A 17,451-nucleotide genomic window follows, 5' to 3' on the forward strand; every position below is an offset into this window, starting at 1 on the left:
TAAAACCCAAGTGGTTGAAGTGGGATTTTCTGTTCCAGAAAATATATGAATCACAAAACCACTTCTTGATGTCTGCGGCAAAGGAAGCATAACTAGTTGTTGCCTTCAAAACTATGTAAGTCTGGACCTAATGAATTTCAGAACTCCAGTCTGTACTGCTAGCAAAGATGAGGAAATGCTAATTCTATTAAAGCTATTGCTGCTGTTAAAAATTTAAATCTTCTAATACTTTAATGGAACAGTAGTCGCTTTTAATCGGTTATCTCTTGTCAAGAAAATATAGCTGGAAATAATAGGGCTTTTTATATATAAAAAGCTTAGTACAATTCAATGGAAAAGAGCAATGCAGAGAAAACTCTGGGTGATTAAGAGGCAGTATCAATGGAACATGAATGTCTCATGGCTTGTATCAATGCGGTTGTTTGAAGAAACCCTTTTTAGCACTGCACCTTGCGTAAAGAGGGGATCTATTAGTATTGCAATTTCTAAAGCACTAATAAATCTCCCAGCAGGAGTTGAAGCCTTTGCTGAAAAAAATCAAAAGCAGACGTCTCTGTGGCGGATAGAACACCATATTGTCTTTCTGTGTTCTTTTGTTCTTGCTAGAATGCACGCGTGCTGCTCCAGTAGTAATCATTGAACCATACTTTCCCTTACAATGTCTAAGGTATGGGTGGCTTTTTGTTAGCTATGGACCTGCTAAATTTTTGAGTTAGTATAGATGCAACTCAATAGGAGAGGTTTAGGAAGAGCAACAGGCCAAGGAGAACAGTATTCAAGATGCATTGTTACAGATGCATGCTAGCAACAGGGAAAAAATGCATTGTCATTAAACAGTGAAACAAAACAGCTCTAGTTTCAACAGGCCTTTTGGAAAGAATACCTCTCTTGAGAGGCTGCAGCTCCTCATAATCATGTTACTTGCAAAATAAGTTTGAAATGTGTTAGTCCCTTTACAGACCTTTCAATTTCCATTCCTCCTATCAAAGAGCTTTCTATAATTGGTTGGTTGAGAGTTGATATTGTGTTTTATTGTTGAACATACCAAGAAATATACATTCTGTGGTTGTGTATGCTTGACTTTCAAACATCATTATTGTACCTTAATAATGGACTTAGGCAGAATGATCGTATGGAGCTACTTTAGGTGCTTTGGTGCGAATAGAGGGTTGGGCTGCTGTACGTAAAATGGCATGCTATGCTAGAAAGTAGGCAAAGCTGTACAGATTATACCTGCTTGGCTTTTCACGTGTTCTAAAGATTCTGTTTGTCTCCTTACTACTGTGGATGGCTTGTAAAAAGTTGTACTTGCTCTAGAGAGCCAGCACTTTGGATCAACTGTGAGAGGTCATTGGTGGACTCACCTTCCAGCCATTATATTTTCTTCATTGAATGAATCATTTTGCTCAGCGTAGTTATCCTGTAGTGTAAATAAGACACTCAAGCAGCAAAATGTAGTGACAGACGCGGGCCTTAGAATTAGTGTAAAGCATCTCCTTAGATCAGTGCTGATATTCTAGAGGTTTGTTGTTGTTGTTATCTATGGCAGGTTCCTGGGTGACTTTCCATCTAGGAAGTGGAATTAGAACTATACAAGAAAGAATCCATTAGGAATTGTAGGAGGCCTCCTTCCACCTCCCCCCCCCCACTATTTCTTCTTTTCTAAAAGCCCCAAACTTTTTACTGATTCCTTCTCTCCTTCCCACCAAACAGCCAACCTACATTTATGTGCCCTTCTGTTTTCAGCTTTCCCTCTTCCCGCAGAAGTCTCTACCTAGGAATCCTGCTGCCCAGTTGTGTAATACCATCCCCTGGGCCAGGCTCACTTGCATTACAAACTCAATCTGTTAGACCGACAGGTATTCCCTTTTTTACTCCAGTCAGTTAAAAACATTACCTCATGTGCAGCCTGTTGGGAATGGTAAGTGGAATTGTATTATTCGCTCAGAGGAGTACTGTTTTTTTTTTAAAACGTTCCATTGGGGAGTGTCCTGGCTACAACAGGAGAAAATGGAAGTATTCAACTGGTGCTCTACTTCATAGATAAACCGTTCAGTCTACCCAGAGAATCCTGTTCTTGAATTCATGTTTGTTGTTTACATAGCTGAGGTCCACATACTTTTGGTAGAGCATTTGACTAGTTTCTCACAGTTTTACCAATGTTAGGCAAACACAGTTTTTTTAAAAGTTCATTTTTTACAGTCATTTTTAACCACCCTGGGTATTGTTGGGATCCTGGGTATTCTGGGAACCCTGGGTATTCTGCCTAACAGGACAAGGATTTCAGTCCTGCCTGGCAAGCGCCCAAGGTGGTATTTCACATGTTATATACATGGACATTTGCCAACAGAAGCACCGCCTTAGAATCACTTCAAAATCTGGGAAAATGCAAATGAATGATAAACAGGAAATAAGATAAACATGGTGATGGAGGGAGCAAGGACTATTATGATAATTTTTCTTTTCTTTTCTCACTCTTACTGAACCATTTTTTCTCTCCAGGTAACAAACACAGAGATAGTATGTGGCACAACAAAACAAATTCAATAATTCTGGAGTTTTTGACCCCAGTTTAGGTCAATGTTATTTCAGTATTTTAACTGGGATGTTGTATTATGCTGTGTTTTATGCATTATTAGGATCATTTCAGTAGAAATGATCCAGCCAAAATAATGCTTTCAGGGAATTTACAGATCCTTAATAAATGTAAGTTATTGCATTACTAAATTGCTAGTTATCTACCTGAACTGCATTTTTCTGCAAAATAAATCCGTTTGATATGAATCAGGGGCCATTAACTGTATGTCTTTGCTTTTTAGAATGACTATCGCAAGTTGTCTATGCAGTGCAAGGACTTTGTGGTTGGCGTCCTTGATCTCTGTCGAGACTCTGAAGAGGTGGAATCCATTCTAAATGGTGATTTGGAGGCTGAGCCGCTTGAAACACAAAGGCACAGAGCTTCCCTGAGTCGTGTCAAACTGGCAATTAAATATGAAGTGAAAAAGGTAACTAGTTGCCCTTTTCAGATTGTATGATATTTCATTAATTGCATTTAAAAGTACATGTTTAGATGACCTTACAATGATAAGCTGTTTAGAAAAATATTTATTGGTCCAGTTCTCTGCTAGAATAGTACATTATTATCCATTTAAGACAGCTGGGAAACTGGCCTTTTAAAATGAAAGTATTGTGTCTTTGATACTGGAAAGTTCTATCAAGCCACAGCCAATTTATGGGCATCCCATAGGCTTTTCAAGGCAAGAGATGAGCAGAAATGGTTTGCCATTGCCTGCCTGCATAGCAACCCCAAACTTCATTAATTGTTTCCCATCCAAATACTAACCAGGACTGTCCCTGCTTGGATTCTGAGATCTGATGAGATCAGGGTAGCCTGGCCTATTCAGGCAGGATATTGTTCCTTTGCAAATATCCACTTGTGTATGTGTATCTATAATAGCACATGAGGTCAAAATAAGTTATTATCTATGCCTTACTCTCACTTCATCATGAGGCTGGATAGCCATCTGTCAGGAGTCCTTTGATTGTTTATTTTTGCATGGCGGGAGATTGGACTTGATGACCCTTGTGATCGCTTCCAACTCTATGATTCTTTGATCTGATAAAGCTAGTAAGATGATCAGGCAACGATTCTCCTGCAAACCAAAATGATATTATATGATTACACTGCTCCTGACTGCACTAACACTTTACCTATCCATAAAACAATGGGCATGAATTCAGCCACAGAGAAGCACTTTTGTATCTTGATTTCTGTGGAAGAAAGCAAAGCCATGAGGATAAGTCTTCCACATAAATCAAGATGACTTCCACATAAATCAAGATGACATCTATGCTAGTCATTGCCTTGTACACTGGAGACTGCACTGTTTAGTGCCTTAGAGTACTTCCAAAATAGTGTTCATCTGTGGAGACCTTCCATTCTGTTATGGCCAATTACTACAGTAGACTGCCCTTTGCAGAACAGAAATTCTGGATCATGCACAGGTAGAAATGCTATGGTTAATTAATAATATGAGACCTATCTTCTCCCTTAAAACATGCCTGGCTCAAGTCTCTGTGTCTAAGTATTTACCATGTTGTGAGTATAAGGTATATTTTCAGTAGATCCCATTGACAAAAATTATAACCTTCTCATATCAAGGTTAGATTTTCTTTAGGTACAAGAGCTATAAAACTTGCATTCTAGAAGATCTTCATGCAGGGGTGTATCTGCCATGGGTACATAGGGAGTCAAATGTCCCTGGGCGCCCCCATTTGGTCACGTGGGGGGGGGCGCAAAAATTCAGGGCCGTTTGTGTGATTTTTGGTTTTTTAAAGAGTTTTTTCAGTTTTTGGCCTGCAGGGGGCACTGTTTTTAGGCTAGCAGCACCAAAATTTCAGGGATTTTTGGGATACTCTTCTGATAATACCACCCAGGTTTGGTGAGGTTTGGTTCATGGGGTTCAAAGTTATGGACTCCCAAAAGGGGTGCTCCATCCCCCATTGTTTCCAATGGGAGCTAATAGAAGATGGGGGCTAAACTTTTGAGCGTCCAGATTCTCCTTTTAAATCCACTCCCTTTGGTATGGATTTAAAGGGAGAATCTGAAATCCGCAGTTTTAACATTGAAAGTGATGCTGTTTCAGGGTGGGGGAGAATTCACCACAAAACAGTATCACTTTCAATGTTGTTTTAACTGGGGACCCCAGATTCTCCCTTTAAGGTAGATTTTAAAGAAGAATCTGGGCTCCCTAGTTTAAACACCATTGAAAGCGATGCTGTTTGGGGGTGGATTCCACTGGAGGTGTTTTGTGAGAGATGATGCTGACATTTGTTTTGCTGGGGGTGATTTGTGAGAGATTTACATGCTTAATACCCACTTGCGCTGGCTTGGAGCTGTTTCTCAGGCTAACAACCTACCTCATAGGGTTGGTGTGAGGACAAAATTAGGAAAGAGAGTTGGTGGGGAGAGAGCCATGTATGTTTTGCTGCTGGTGGGAGGTGTTTTCTGAGCTGGTGCAAAAAAATTGTTTGGTCGTGGTGGGGGAGGGTGGTGGCACATACCGGGGCGGGGCAGGGCGCCAAACTCAGGTTTTGACCCCAGGCTCCAGTTTGCCTAGATACGCCTCGGTCTTCATGGGACTTTTATTCAGATGGTTTATAAAACATGCTAATGGTAGATGAATTCAGGAAATACAGGAACAGCTATATTTACTTACATCAGAATGGTCATGTTCATATTCTCAGTGTCAGCAAGCTCTTTCACAGCTTTTGTTACAAATCACATTTTGCTATAGAGCACCATCTGTTAAACCAATTTACCGAATTACACTGCTATACATAAATCAATCCTGATCATTCTATTATAAGATCTAATGGCGTCACTGTATTTTTGAATACTGTTTCCCCATTAATATATACCTACCTGTTTGGAATTTGTATTTTATGCATATTATATTAATACATATTATGTTATATGTTAAAAGAGATCTTATATTGCTATAAGATTATAGGTTAATGCATATTATGATGTGATCTGTTAAAAGAGATCTTATATTACTCTAATGGTGCACTTGAATGTTGCTTATTTTCAAACCAGCTTTACATCTGGGGAATACATCTGACTTCTGGAATTCACACATTCTACAAGCTTGATCTTCCTCTGGTCCTTTTATCTGTTTATATGGGTGATGGGGAAACTTACTTATGGGACCAAGTGTAGTAGTTCCTAGAGAAAAGACACCTGCCTTTTTGTTGGACATCATGATCATCCTGAAAGTGTAGCAGCTGAGGACTAATCTACACTTTTTAAACAAGTAGAATATGGCTAGTGCAGCTGCAAAATAAAAAAAATATCTCCCCCACCCAGTGGTGGGATTTAGCAGGTTCGCACCACTTCGGCAGAAACGGTTGTTAAAATTGTGCTTTTAAACAAACAGTTGTTCAATTATTTGAATCCCACCACCGGAACCGGTTGTTCAATTATTTGAATCCCACCACTGCCCCCACCCCTGGTCTTTCAGCTCAGGAAAATGGCACAGGGGAGTAATTTGGGAGCCCTTTTTCTTCAGGCCAAAGTAAGTCCCTGTGATCTTTAAAAACACAGTTCCCAATAGCTGCAGTGTGACTACGAGGAAAGCAGGTATGGGAAAGCAGAGGCTTTTGTACCCCCTGATATTTCCTTAGTAAGTAGTTTTGTTCTCAGACATAGAATGATAGTGTACTGTGTAACCCAAAGACTGCAGTATCCAGAAACTCTTCGAGATGACTTGGAAAGATAAAAAGGTGCTTTTCATTTTGCAAAAATGTCTGAACCCTTTTTTTGTCTAACAAACACGTTGCTGTTGAAAATGAAGCACTAAACTGACCCAACAATGTTATTGTTTTGTTCTTGTTATCTACTGTTCTTACCTCTAGAGTCTGAGTTCACCAGTGAACTCAGTTTAAAATCTCCAAATAGTGACCACATACTCAACATGAGGCACTCTGAATGGAAAGCATTATTATTTCAGTTTACTAGTTTGTTTAGATATTGCTGCCTTTGTAGTGAATATGTATATAGGTTTCAGTCTTAAATTTGAAAATGATTTTAATGCTCTGCTTCATCCTTCTAAATGCTTGAAAGTCCTAATTTGTTTATTTCATCTTTCCATCTTCATTTTTACTTGAATTTTTGATTTGCAAGTAAAATTGAATGCTTTGGTGGGAAAATTTGGTTCTTTGTTACCAATTTATAAAATGTCGAGGTCTCTTAGAAGTGGCAATGTAAAACCCAATTTGGTCTTGCTCAATGTAACTGCTCCCTGTATATATTCTGAGTTCAATGGAAGTTGCCTAAGCCTCACAGTAAACACACAGAGCATTGTGAATGATAAAAACTACTAGTTAAGGTGTCTTTATGTGAGAGAAAATTCAGCAGAAATTAGCAGTGAAATATGTGGTGACTTGAAGACAATTTAAGTTGCCATCTCTGGAAGAATGGAAGATGGAAGATTGTAACTTTTTTGTTACAATGGTTGATGCTAGTGGTGCTCTTTCAAAGATGCTATTGTGTTAAAAATAACAGATTTGGTGAACTGGGAATTGTAGAGAAAATGTAGGTTATAGACTAGTAAAATCATCTTTACAACATGCTTAATGTATCTTTTGAACAGCTGTTAGAAGGCAGCTTGCAATTCTTGCCTTCTCTGCTAAGCTCTTCCATTGAACAATTCCTATCTGTAAAAGCACAGATGGAAAAATATGGACAGTTTAAAATGCTGCCGTTCCTTTTGTTCATATTTGTTAGGTAGGTTTCTGAGATTCCTCAGATTCCTTAGAAGTGATTCGCTAGACTAATCACAAAGGCCTTATTAATCACTATTTGGTATGACAGGCTGGAGACCCATGAGAAATGTGTATGTGGAGAGGGACTCGACTGGAAACTCCTCCAACCCAATTCCGTCCACCTCAGGATACACAATAAGATTTTAGGAACTTGAGCAGATAGATTCCCCCATCTCCTTTAGCTTCCCCATTATCCTTAATAAGCTCCCAGCAATTCTCAACATTGCAAGGGCAATATTAGGGCAATGTACACGTACCTCTTCAGACCTTTGTGGGCAGTTAAGTTTGTCTTTTTAAATATAGCAATGGATATTTTTCTGTATTGTTAGGGAGACCTTCAGTGTTTGAAAACTCTTCCCTTTTCTCTAAGTGGGGCTTTTCACTACAATCACTCAACCTAGGCATTTGCTATTATAGGGAATAACTGATAGAATGTCTATGGTCATAGCGCTTCTGATTGCTTGATGCTTGAGGACAAGCAGTTGGATATGGTTGTTACAATACTGTGTTCCTGAGCATCCCGTAGCATTTGACTAGCCATTGTTAGAAACATAATGGGGTACTAGATGGGTCTTTGATTTGATCTAGCAGTGCTCATTTCATGTTCTCTTCAAGCAGCCGAACAAATTGCTTTTCCCACTGCACTGTGCTGAAACTTCCAGTTTGGTGCCTTCATAGCCTTTGTATTTTTCTTCTTGCTTTTCTTTATTTGGCCTTCATTTTTAAATAGCAATAGGCGGTGATGGTTGAAGAGGCCAGAACATTGTATATTGTACTCTATATTGCAGTACTGTATATGTACTGTATATTGCAGTTCAATGCTCTGTATGAAACTTTCCTCTTCTGCTTTCATACAGCCGTATCTCATTTTCTACTTAAAGTTGCTTTCTGAGTAAGAACTTGTAGGCAGTAGAGTTACATCATGACGATGACAAAAAGCAAACCAACAAAAAGGAGGCTTCCAAACTGAAGGTTGGATCAAACAACTTTTAAACTTACCTTTGCCCAGTTGCCCCCCCCCTTCTGCACTATAATGCCTGTCCCATGTGACCTTTGTATATGCAGGTCCCACAATCTTCAGGACAGCCTTTTAGTGATTGAATTTTTCTTTCCTCTTTCACTGCCAGAAAACCTGGTTGGATCCAGCCCTGATATTATAATCCTATGAAGAATTACTCCAGTCTAAATCTATTGTTTGTTAGGCCTAGAATGGTATAATTATGCTGTAAGGGTTTCACTGCACAGTCCTATGCATGTCTTCTCAGAATCAAGTCCCTGTATATTCAAAGAGATCTACTTTAGGTGTGTGTGCATTGGATTTCAGCCTTATAGTGCAATCCAAACAGGATCACACCCCTTGAATACCAATGGCCTTAAAAGAGTTTACAAGGCTGCAATATTGTTTAGGATTGCACTATTGACCACAAAAGGGAAGGAAAAACTCTGTAGTAAGAACCCTGAGAGAAAATTAATCCATTCTGAGGCTTGCTTTTTTGATTTGTGTTACAGTTTATTGCCTTTGTATCTACAATCTATTTCAAATCCAATGTGCTTTAATGTGATCTGGTCAGCTGATGATATGCATCTCAGCATATTTAGAGAAATTATTCTTGCGTGAAGTGAATTAAAAGGGTGAAGAATTCATCCCTGTTTAAAACCAGCTAACAAATTGAAATCATTCTTGCTGAGAAACTGAAAATTTCCTCCCTTCATTGCCTGGTGCTTGATGTGATTTTTTTTTCAAAGTGCCAAAGCTATTTTGTGCATTTAAAAAATAAAGATGTGATTAGCAAACTACGTGGAATTTTGCTAACAGTAATGAGCTAGTGGCAACAGAAAGTACATTAAGCTGTACATTGATTACAAAACTGGTGAAGGAAGTGGGTTCACTTATTTACAAATTGGAGCACTGTTAAAAGTCTAAATAAACATAAATATTCTGCAACAGGAAATATGCATGTGCACAGGTAACATCACATATATGCTCAGATCTGTCATTTCAGAATATATCATGAACCATTTATTCACGTGGTCCTTTTTGCATTAAGTGTACATTCCCTTTAGGTTGGATTCTTGGATATGCACACATTTCCCCCTTTTCCAAACTCACAGTGCCTCAGATCAGAGAATCGCTGCAGTTTTTGAAACCTCTTGAAAGCATGATTTCTCCTCTTGATTCTCAGGAAAAGCAAATAGAGACAGTATGCATTTGGGTTCCATCAGGTTTTCTCACTCCTCCTCACCTTCCCCTGCCCACCCAACAGTAGTTCCTCCCACTCTTTGGGTTAGTAATTCAAAGTAATTGGAAAAGCTTTATTTTTAAAATTATTTTAACATTGCCAGTCTATTGCTGGAGCAGTAGACTAGTGACTAATAATCTTCACACATTTTTCTGCCTAATTGTCTCCCTACCTGAGCTGACAGAGCTTGTCTCCAATGTGGTGTTGAGGACCCCAAGGCTAATTGTGCTGAGCAGGCTTCAGCATTCATACTGTCTTGCCAAAAGTAGTTTAGGATTTCTTGGCCTCCATGACAATCGTGGGCCTGTCTCAGCTAATAACTGGTCTTACACATTGTGCAGGTCACACTCTTGATCTGGTATTTTATTCTGGGCAGGGGGAATGTGATCTGGGGCGGGGGCACTGATGATGGTTCCTTTATCATTGACAGATCAGTACCTGTGCAGACATACAGGGATACCAAGATTCTGCAAGGGTGGGGAATCTACTAAGATGATCCACCACTGGATCCAAATGGCTTTTTAAGAAGGAGCAGGAGTTGGATTTATAATCCCCTTTCTCTCCTGTAAGGAGACTCAAAGGGGATTACAAATTCCTTTCTCTTCCTCTCCCCACAACAGACACTTTGTGAGGTAGATGAGGCTGAGAGAGTTCTGAAGAAGGTCACTCAGCATGAATGTAGGAGTGAGAAAACAAATCTGGTTCACCAGATAAGACTCTGCCCCGCATTTGAAGGAGTGGGGAATCAAACCCAGTTCTCCAGATTAGAGTCCACTATATCACGCTGGCTCTCAATAGTTCTCTCTTAATGGCTGTAGAGGATTTTCCTGACGATAAGGTTGGTGCTCCTGTACTTGCCCTGGTTGACTTCTGGAATGAGGAAATGACTGGGGCAGTTAACACAATAGCTCCCAGACACCCTATCTCAGGTGTTATGTGTTTTCATGCCAATACAGGCCTATGGTATGGATGGTATACAGGGGTGTGAATAGGGACTGGGTGTTTAGCAGGGTGGAGAAACAAACAACAAATCAATATGATGGCATGCTCAGAGGAAGCTGGCTCAGGCATGGTTCAGGAAAAACACTGCAGTAAAAAGTTCATGAAAACAACAGAGGAAAAGTAATGTGGAAATGTTTCAGGAACCAAATGGGGAAAACATGCAGAATACCAACAAAAAAGTAGCATTTTACGGCAGGATGTTTTATGCAACATGTGGAAAAGGCCTCAGTCATGGTACCTAGCTCTGGAACTTTCTCCTCAGGGAGATTCATTTTTTCCCTTTTTGTTGACATCTTCTGCTTGCAGGTGAAGACTTTTTTTTTAATTGGCATTTCCTCAATGATTTTCCTAACCAACATTTTATGTTTTTAAAAGCTCTTTTTTCTCTTTTAAAAAAATCTTTTTAATGTTCTTCTAATGAGGGATGGGATATTTTAATGATTTTATAATGTATTTATCCTGTAGGTTTTCAGTTGTTAGCTACTTTGGCAGTCACTGTGAGAACTGAAAGGCAGGATATAAATTTTTGTCAATGAAACAAATACTATCAACAGGCCAGGAATTGTCGAGTTGTTATTTTTGGCCTTGTAAAGGGAAAAAAATGTTCTATATGCTGTTCTCCCAGTTAACACAATCACATTTTTTCTTGAAAAGGGCAATGTGCATATAGTCCATCTTTGGAACACCTACCAGTCCCCAGATTAATCTGATATGTATGCACTGAAGTGGAAAATCCACACACTGGCACTTTCAGAAAAAAGGCATATTTTAGGAAGATAGTATATAGTAATTACTTCCAATACAGTGGTCATAGTACCAGAAACATGACATCAAAAAAGGGCTTGTAGCTTGTGAATAATAACTTGTGAAAAAGAAAACACTAAATGGATAGAAAACTTTTTAAAATTACTGTGAAAACCCAAGATATTTTCACAAATATGTCATATTCATAGAAAATGGTTTTATGTTCTCCTATTTCAACAAAGTGCTTTTCATACACAGGAAGGTTTTAAATTAAGTTGTAATAAAATAAGATCTTTCTATGCATTCAGTGATAATCAATTCTTGTGAGAATTATTATAATATACGCCTTTCTGGAATGTTCAAATCATCTGTGAAAGCATGTTACACAAACAGTTTAATAGATTAACTAAGATTTCTTTAATTTTGACACAAGAGGATTGATGAGGTGATTTCTTAAGATTTCCTCCAGCAATATTCCAGGATTTCCTTCCCTGGATATAAATGTATAGTTCTTTGACAAAGATAGATGTGATTTTTGGGCTTGGTGGCCCATAAGATGCCTTGAAAATCTAGGGTTCCTTTAAGTCTGATTAGGCACAAATTTTCCAGTTCCTTTCACACAGAAATTTCTTTGAAATAAATTGGAATTATGTGAGAGTAAGAATAATAATCTTCCATTATTCCTAATCTATGCCCTCAGAGCCAGCATGGTATCATGGTTAAGACCAGTAAACTCTAATCTGGAGAACCAGATTCTATTTTCCATTCTTCCCCATGAAGCCTGCTGGATAACCTTGGGCCAGTCACAGTTCTCTTAGAACTCTCACATGGAGGCAAGCAATGTCAAACCACTTCTGAGTGTCTCTTGCCTTGAAAACCGTATCGGGTTGCCACAAATTGTCAGCACACACATCCACACAATCTATTTTCATTGATTTGTGGCCACTGGGTTCTATAAATCACTCCTAAATATTGCACACAGTTTGGATGCATCTGTTATTATGGTCATGATCCAATAGAATTCCTTGCTGTGCTGCCATGACTCTCTCCTACTCTACATCTGAGCACCAGTGAATGCCTTGCATATGCGGGGTTGAGAAAGCAATGAGGTTGAAAAACCAATGGTGCTGTTGCAACTTGTTATTGCCGTAGGAACAACCTCCAGCCAGGAAATAAGCATTATAAATCTAAAGCTCTTTCCTTGGACTACAGTCCTCTGTATCCCAGTGATATTGCTGATAAAAGCAAAGCAGCTGCAGGCTGTGCACCCAAGGCAAGTTTAAGATTCCTCAGGGCTGAATGGAATTGGCGGCGGGGGTGGGGGTGGGGGGTGTCTATGCAGCATCCTTTGGCATTCTGTAGTGCAGCAAGTTTGAGGATTAGTAAATCTTGAACTCATAATACCCATGAAACCTATGGGCTAAGCGTGGAATGAATGCTTGGAACTGTTCTGTAAAAGATACATGTTCTGGGTTCAAGATTTACTAATTTTCAGGGAAATCAACAAGCTTAAACTGGAGTAACCCTCCATAGCATTTCGCTGTGAGTCATGCACTTTTCAATCATGTGGGGAAAATCCTTCCGAAAAGGTACACAGGGAAAGAACATGATTCTGAACTATGAATTCCTCCATTAATTATAGCTGACTTGTTTGACTAATCACCTAAGCCCTCAATAACTGGATTTCAGCTTCCTACCAGGCACTCTAAAAACTATTGGCCTTATTTCTTTGTTGCGCAGAGGGCTGCCCTCTTTGTTTGATGCTTTAGTGTTCTACTGCCTTTTAAAATATGAAAGAGTAAATCACGCATATGAAATATGTTTAAAGTAAAATCCCTATGTGTAACCAAAAGAGAAACTGTTAATGTTTATATTTTCTGAAAATATACCTCAGATCTCATTTGAGCCCATGGAAGTGTTACTGTGATGTTAGCAGCTCTGTGACACTCCAAATAAACAAGCCTAATAATAGCATAAAATTATATGGTGATAACAATCTGTACATTCAGGAACCGTCAGAAGCTTAAAATAGCCCAAGAGGAAAAGCCATTTTGGGAAGCTTGTCATTTAATATTATTTTCTAGCTAAGGGTATTAGATTTAAGAACTGTGGCAACTGTTAATATGCCATTTTAGTAGCTGATTATAAATCTTACAATTAGTGGAGCTGTGTTGGCAGCATCAAAAAAGTTCTTTGCCACCATAATAAATCTCCAATGAAATTTTCCCTATGGCTTGATCCCTCTTCAGAGTTTTCATACTGTCTGGATTTTTCCAAGTCACAGGTATAAATAGGAAGGAAAACAAAAAGCTTCAGACGTAGTGGGTTTTGGGCTGCATTTGTAGTATTGAGTGTAATTTAGATCTTAGTTCCTTGGACGTTACTCTCCAGCATCTATGAGCTGGCGGGGAGGTGTCATGGCAGAGAAAAGTCTGGTTTCATCGCTATCTCCTGAAGTGAGAAGGGAGTTTAAGTAGAAGGTATATATTGTCCATGTTCCAGGGTGGGGAACCAACCCTGAGGACATGGACAATATACCCCACTAAACTTTCCCTTCCCACTAGACACAGTGTGAAACAGACTTTTCTCTGCGATACACCTCTGAAGATGCCAGCCACAGATGCAGGCGAAATGTTAGGAACAAGATCTACCAGACCACGGCCACACAGCCCGGAAAACCCACCACAATCAGTTGAATCTGGCTGTGAAAGCCTTCAACAAAACAAAACGTATTTGCTATCCACATTGTTGCCATCGTTTGGAAAGGCTGTAGTGCTTTGGATGGACTTTTCTTTGGTACATTGGCTATCAACATCGATAATGTGATATGCCAGTGTGAATTCTAGCCCATAAAAGCAAGATTTGCATAAATCGAAAAAGTCTTAGTATTTAATATGGCCTATTGTGAAATGAATGGGCTTAGGCTGAAGTAACTCTCCTTTTGATAGCTTAATTTGTTAAAGAAGAACAATGTTTACAGTGGGCTAATACTCAGTTTTGGTTTTCTAATAGCGATGACAAAATTTATTCGCAGTTCCATTAAGATTTTATGAAAGTTCCAAACTGAGAACTTGTATTCACAGTTGAAAAATCTGTTTTATTTATCTCAGTGCTTCATCTAATTAACCATATTTTTTTAGAAAACGAGAAAGACCTGTTGCAAGAGCCAACAGAATAATTAAATGTACTTAGCATCAATATAATGTGGTTTTCTCCCTTTTTATTTGCAGTTTGTGGCCCATCCAAATTGTCAGCAACAGCTGTTGACTATCTGGTATGAAAATCTCTCAGGATTACGAGAACAGGCCATAGCTATCAAGTGTCTGGTTGTGCTGGTGGTTGCCCTGGGCCTTCCATTTCTTGCTGTTGGCTACTGGATTGCACCATGTAGCAGGGTACAAGGTTTTTTGTTTTGCAAATTGATTCATTTTTAGGGCAGCGACTGACTATATCGGTACACCTCTGCGAAATCGGTAAGAAATAAAATTTAATTCTGCCCCATAACCTCACAACCAGACGAAAAATCAAATAATTATTTCTATCATCTTTCTGATCACTTTTCATTTCTATAGCATGTTTCTGGGTACCAAGTGCTTTACAATCATTGTGCTGCAAGGTGGGCTTCATTGGAGCTCTGCAACCCATTGTTGCTGGGGGGCAGCAATACAAGTGGAGAGGAAACAGGTGCCTTCTTCTGTTAGGCGTGCCATCCTCTAGGTGTGAAGATAGAGCAATTTACACCAATGAAGGCTGGCAGTCACAAGACTGAATATTAAAACTCAGAATACTTTACTACTTTATATATTTAAAACAATCCTTTGACATTTGAGCACAAAATACAGTTATGTGGGACTTATCCTCCATTATGACACTTTGACAGATTAAAGGCGGTACGCCGAATAGATAGGTAAGGACTTTGTTCTCAGTCTCTACTGCGATTTAAGTGGTCAGGATTCAGCAGATTCCAGCTGCACGTAGAGGCCAGAACCGGTTGTTAAAATAGTGCTTGTAAACAACCAGTTGCTAAATTATTTGAATCTCACCACCAGAACCGGTTATTAAATTATTTGAATTCCACTGCTCTACTGTGATAGTTTCAATACAATGTACAGATATGTGGGCCTTGACTCTCAGTCTCCACTGTAACACTTTGTCCTATTAGTATTATTCCTAGCAACAGACACCTGACAACAAACTTGCGCGTCCCTGTGCGAGGTTAACAGTTTGAAATTGAAAGAAACGCTGAAGCTCTTCGACTCCCGGAACGTGCCTGTCTTTTCAATGTGGAGGCGAGGAGGAATCTACAATGGAAAAAATAATGTTCATATTCATAAATGTAAAAGACAGAAATTATATATAGAAACTGGACTTGGAATGGCACTTATTATTATTCTTCCTTACTAAAAAAACATCCACCTGAATATCTATGCTTCACAATACTGACAACTGTGGAGAAACAAGAATCACATGTCAACATCCAGCAGGAACTACAAAGACTAGAGACTTATTATATTTACAGATTAAAGACTGTCTATCCTTGGGACTCAACTCCAGCCTGGACTTCTCTTCATATCTTTAGACTGGCCACCACTTCGGTAATCAGCGCATATGAAACCAGGCTCTTTAAAATACCTTGCGAGCCGGTAAGGAATAATTCCCTTATCAAGGGCATTCAAGGGGCAGCTAGAGACGCTACAACTGAACACTGTCCAAGTGGGTAAATAGGAACCCTTTTCAGGTTTCCAAAGAAAGAACTTTTGGTATTACGATACAATGCATATTCTTTCTTTTCCAGCTGGCGCTGCTTTGCTTTTCTTTTTCTTTCTTCTCCCTTTCCCTGTCTTTTCCTCCTGGTATTTCTTTACTCTTCTTTTAGTAACTGTATGTTGGTAGTAAGATGGTTTTCATATATTGGCTCAATAGGATAGTTTTGTGGTATACATATATCTACATTATAAGTCAGAAATTCAGCCAAAAACATTTATATAAAGAGATATATTGCATATTCTAATTTGCAGAATACTGTAAAATGGTTAAATGTGAGAGGCTATGGGAGCACTAATAGTAAGTACCATATTCCAGGTCCCGTCTCTGTGTACAATTTCTGTATTTTATATTGATGAATGTATTTGTGACTAGAAATGATGAGGTCAGTCTGGATATTTTTCATTTCAAACCTAAGAATCTGCAGCATATCATAAGTTCGTGTTGTCAGGTGTCTGGTGGCAGGAATAGTACTGCTAGGACTGTGTTGCAGTGGAGACTGAGAGACAGGTCCCACATATTTGTACATTGTATTGAAACTGTCACAGTATTACATTTATTAAATTAAGTTTCAATTCCAGGTTTCTACATAACTTTCCTGTTTGGGAACTATGCACAAGAAAAAAAGTTGAGCATAAAAGAATAAACTTGTACAGCCCGTTTTAGAGACCATTCATTTTTAAAAAAAGTAGTGTACGAAAGTATGAATCTGAAATTATTACTTGAAGCCATGAGCATAACATCGCCTGAAGAAGTGGTTTCCAAAAGTTGTGTGAAGGAATTACTATGAAGTATGGCTTTCCAGGCTCTGAAGTTTAGCATTACATGCCCATATTTTCTACCTTAGGGATATTTATTGAAAATAAAAGCATGAATTGTTTGTTTGCTTAAAAAAACCAAAAACTTTTGCTTTGCCTCCCCAGCTAGGAAAAATTCTCCGAAGTCCATTTATGAAGTTTGTGGCACATGCAGCTTCCTTCATCATTTTCCTGTGCCTGCTGGTATTTAATGCTTCAGACAGATTTGAAGGAATCTCAACATTACCAAATCTGCTGTTATTGCACCGTTACCCTCGGGCAGATTTTTTTGCCTGGAGTTAAAGACTTCTCAATTCGAAGCTGGTTGCAGGATTTCGATCAACCGGTATGGGTACTTGGTAAGTATATTGCTTTATCCACAGAATTTTTTGCCAGTATACTTTGTAGCCGCCACTTTGGTAGCAATGTTAAGAAGGCTCCAGTATAGGATCTAACTAACCACTAAGCACCACTGTAGCAATTAGGGCAGGCGAATCTGGGGAATAAAATGCATCTTAAGGTGATGTGGAAATATCTACCAATGCGTTTGCCCACCCTGCTGGCATAAGTGGCACCTA

The 17,451-nt window shown here is 39.0% G+C and overlaps 1 protein-coding gene across 1 annotated transcript in view; it reads left to right on the forward strand.

Moving 5' to 3' along the window:
• TRPC3 (transient receptor potential cation channel subfamily C member 3) overlaps window positions 1–17,451 on the forward strand; it is a 43,980-nt gene that overhangs the window by 15,042 nt on the left and 11,487 nt on the right. Inside the window, 4 exon segments of the mRNA XM_048508742.1 lie at window positions 2,820–3,005; window positions 14,543–14,707; window positions 17,000–17,186; window positions 17,218–17,232. Of these exon segments, the coding sequence (XP_048364699.1) occupies window positions 2,820–3,005; window positions 14,543–14,707; window positions 17,000–17,186; window positions 17,218–17,232 (553 nt within the window).

The sequence above is a fragment of the Sphaerodactylus townsendi genome, linkage group LG10 (genome assembly GCF_021028975.2).
Source record: "Sphaerodactylus townsendi isolate TG3544 linkage group LG10, MPM_Stown_v2.3, whole genome shotgun sequence".
Lineage (NCBI taxonomy): Eukaryota > Metazoa > Chordata > Lepidosauria > Squamata > Sphaerodactylidae > Sphaerodactylus > Sphaerodactylus townsendi.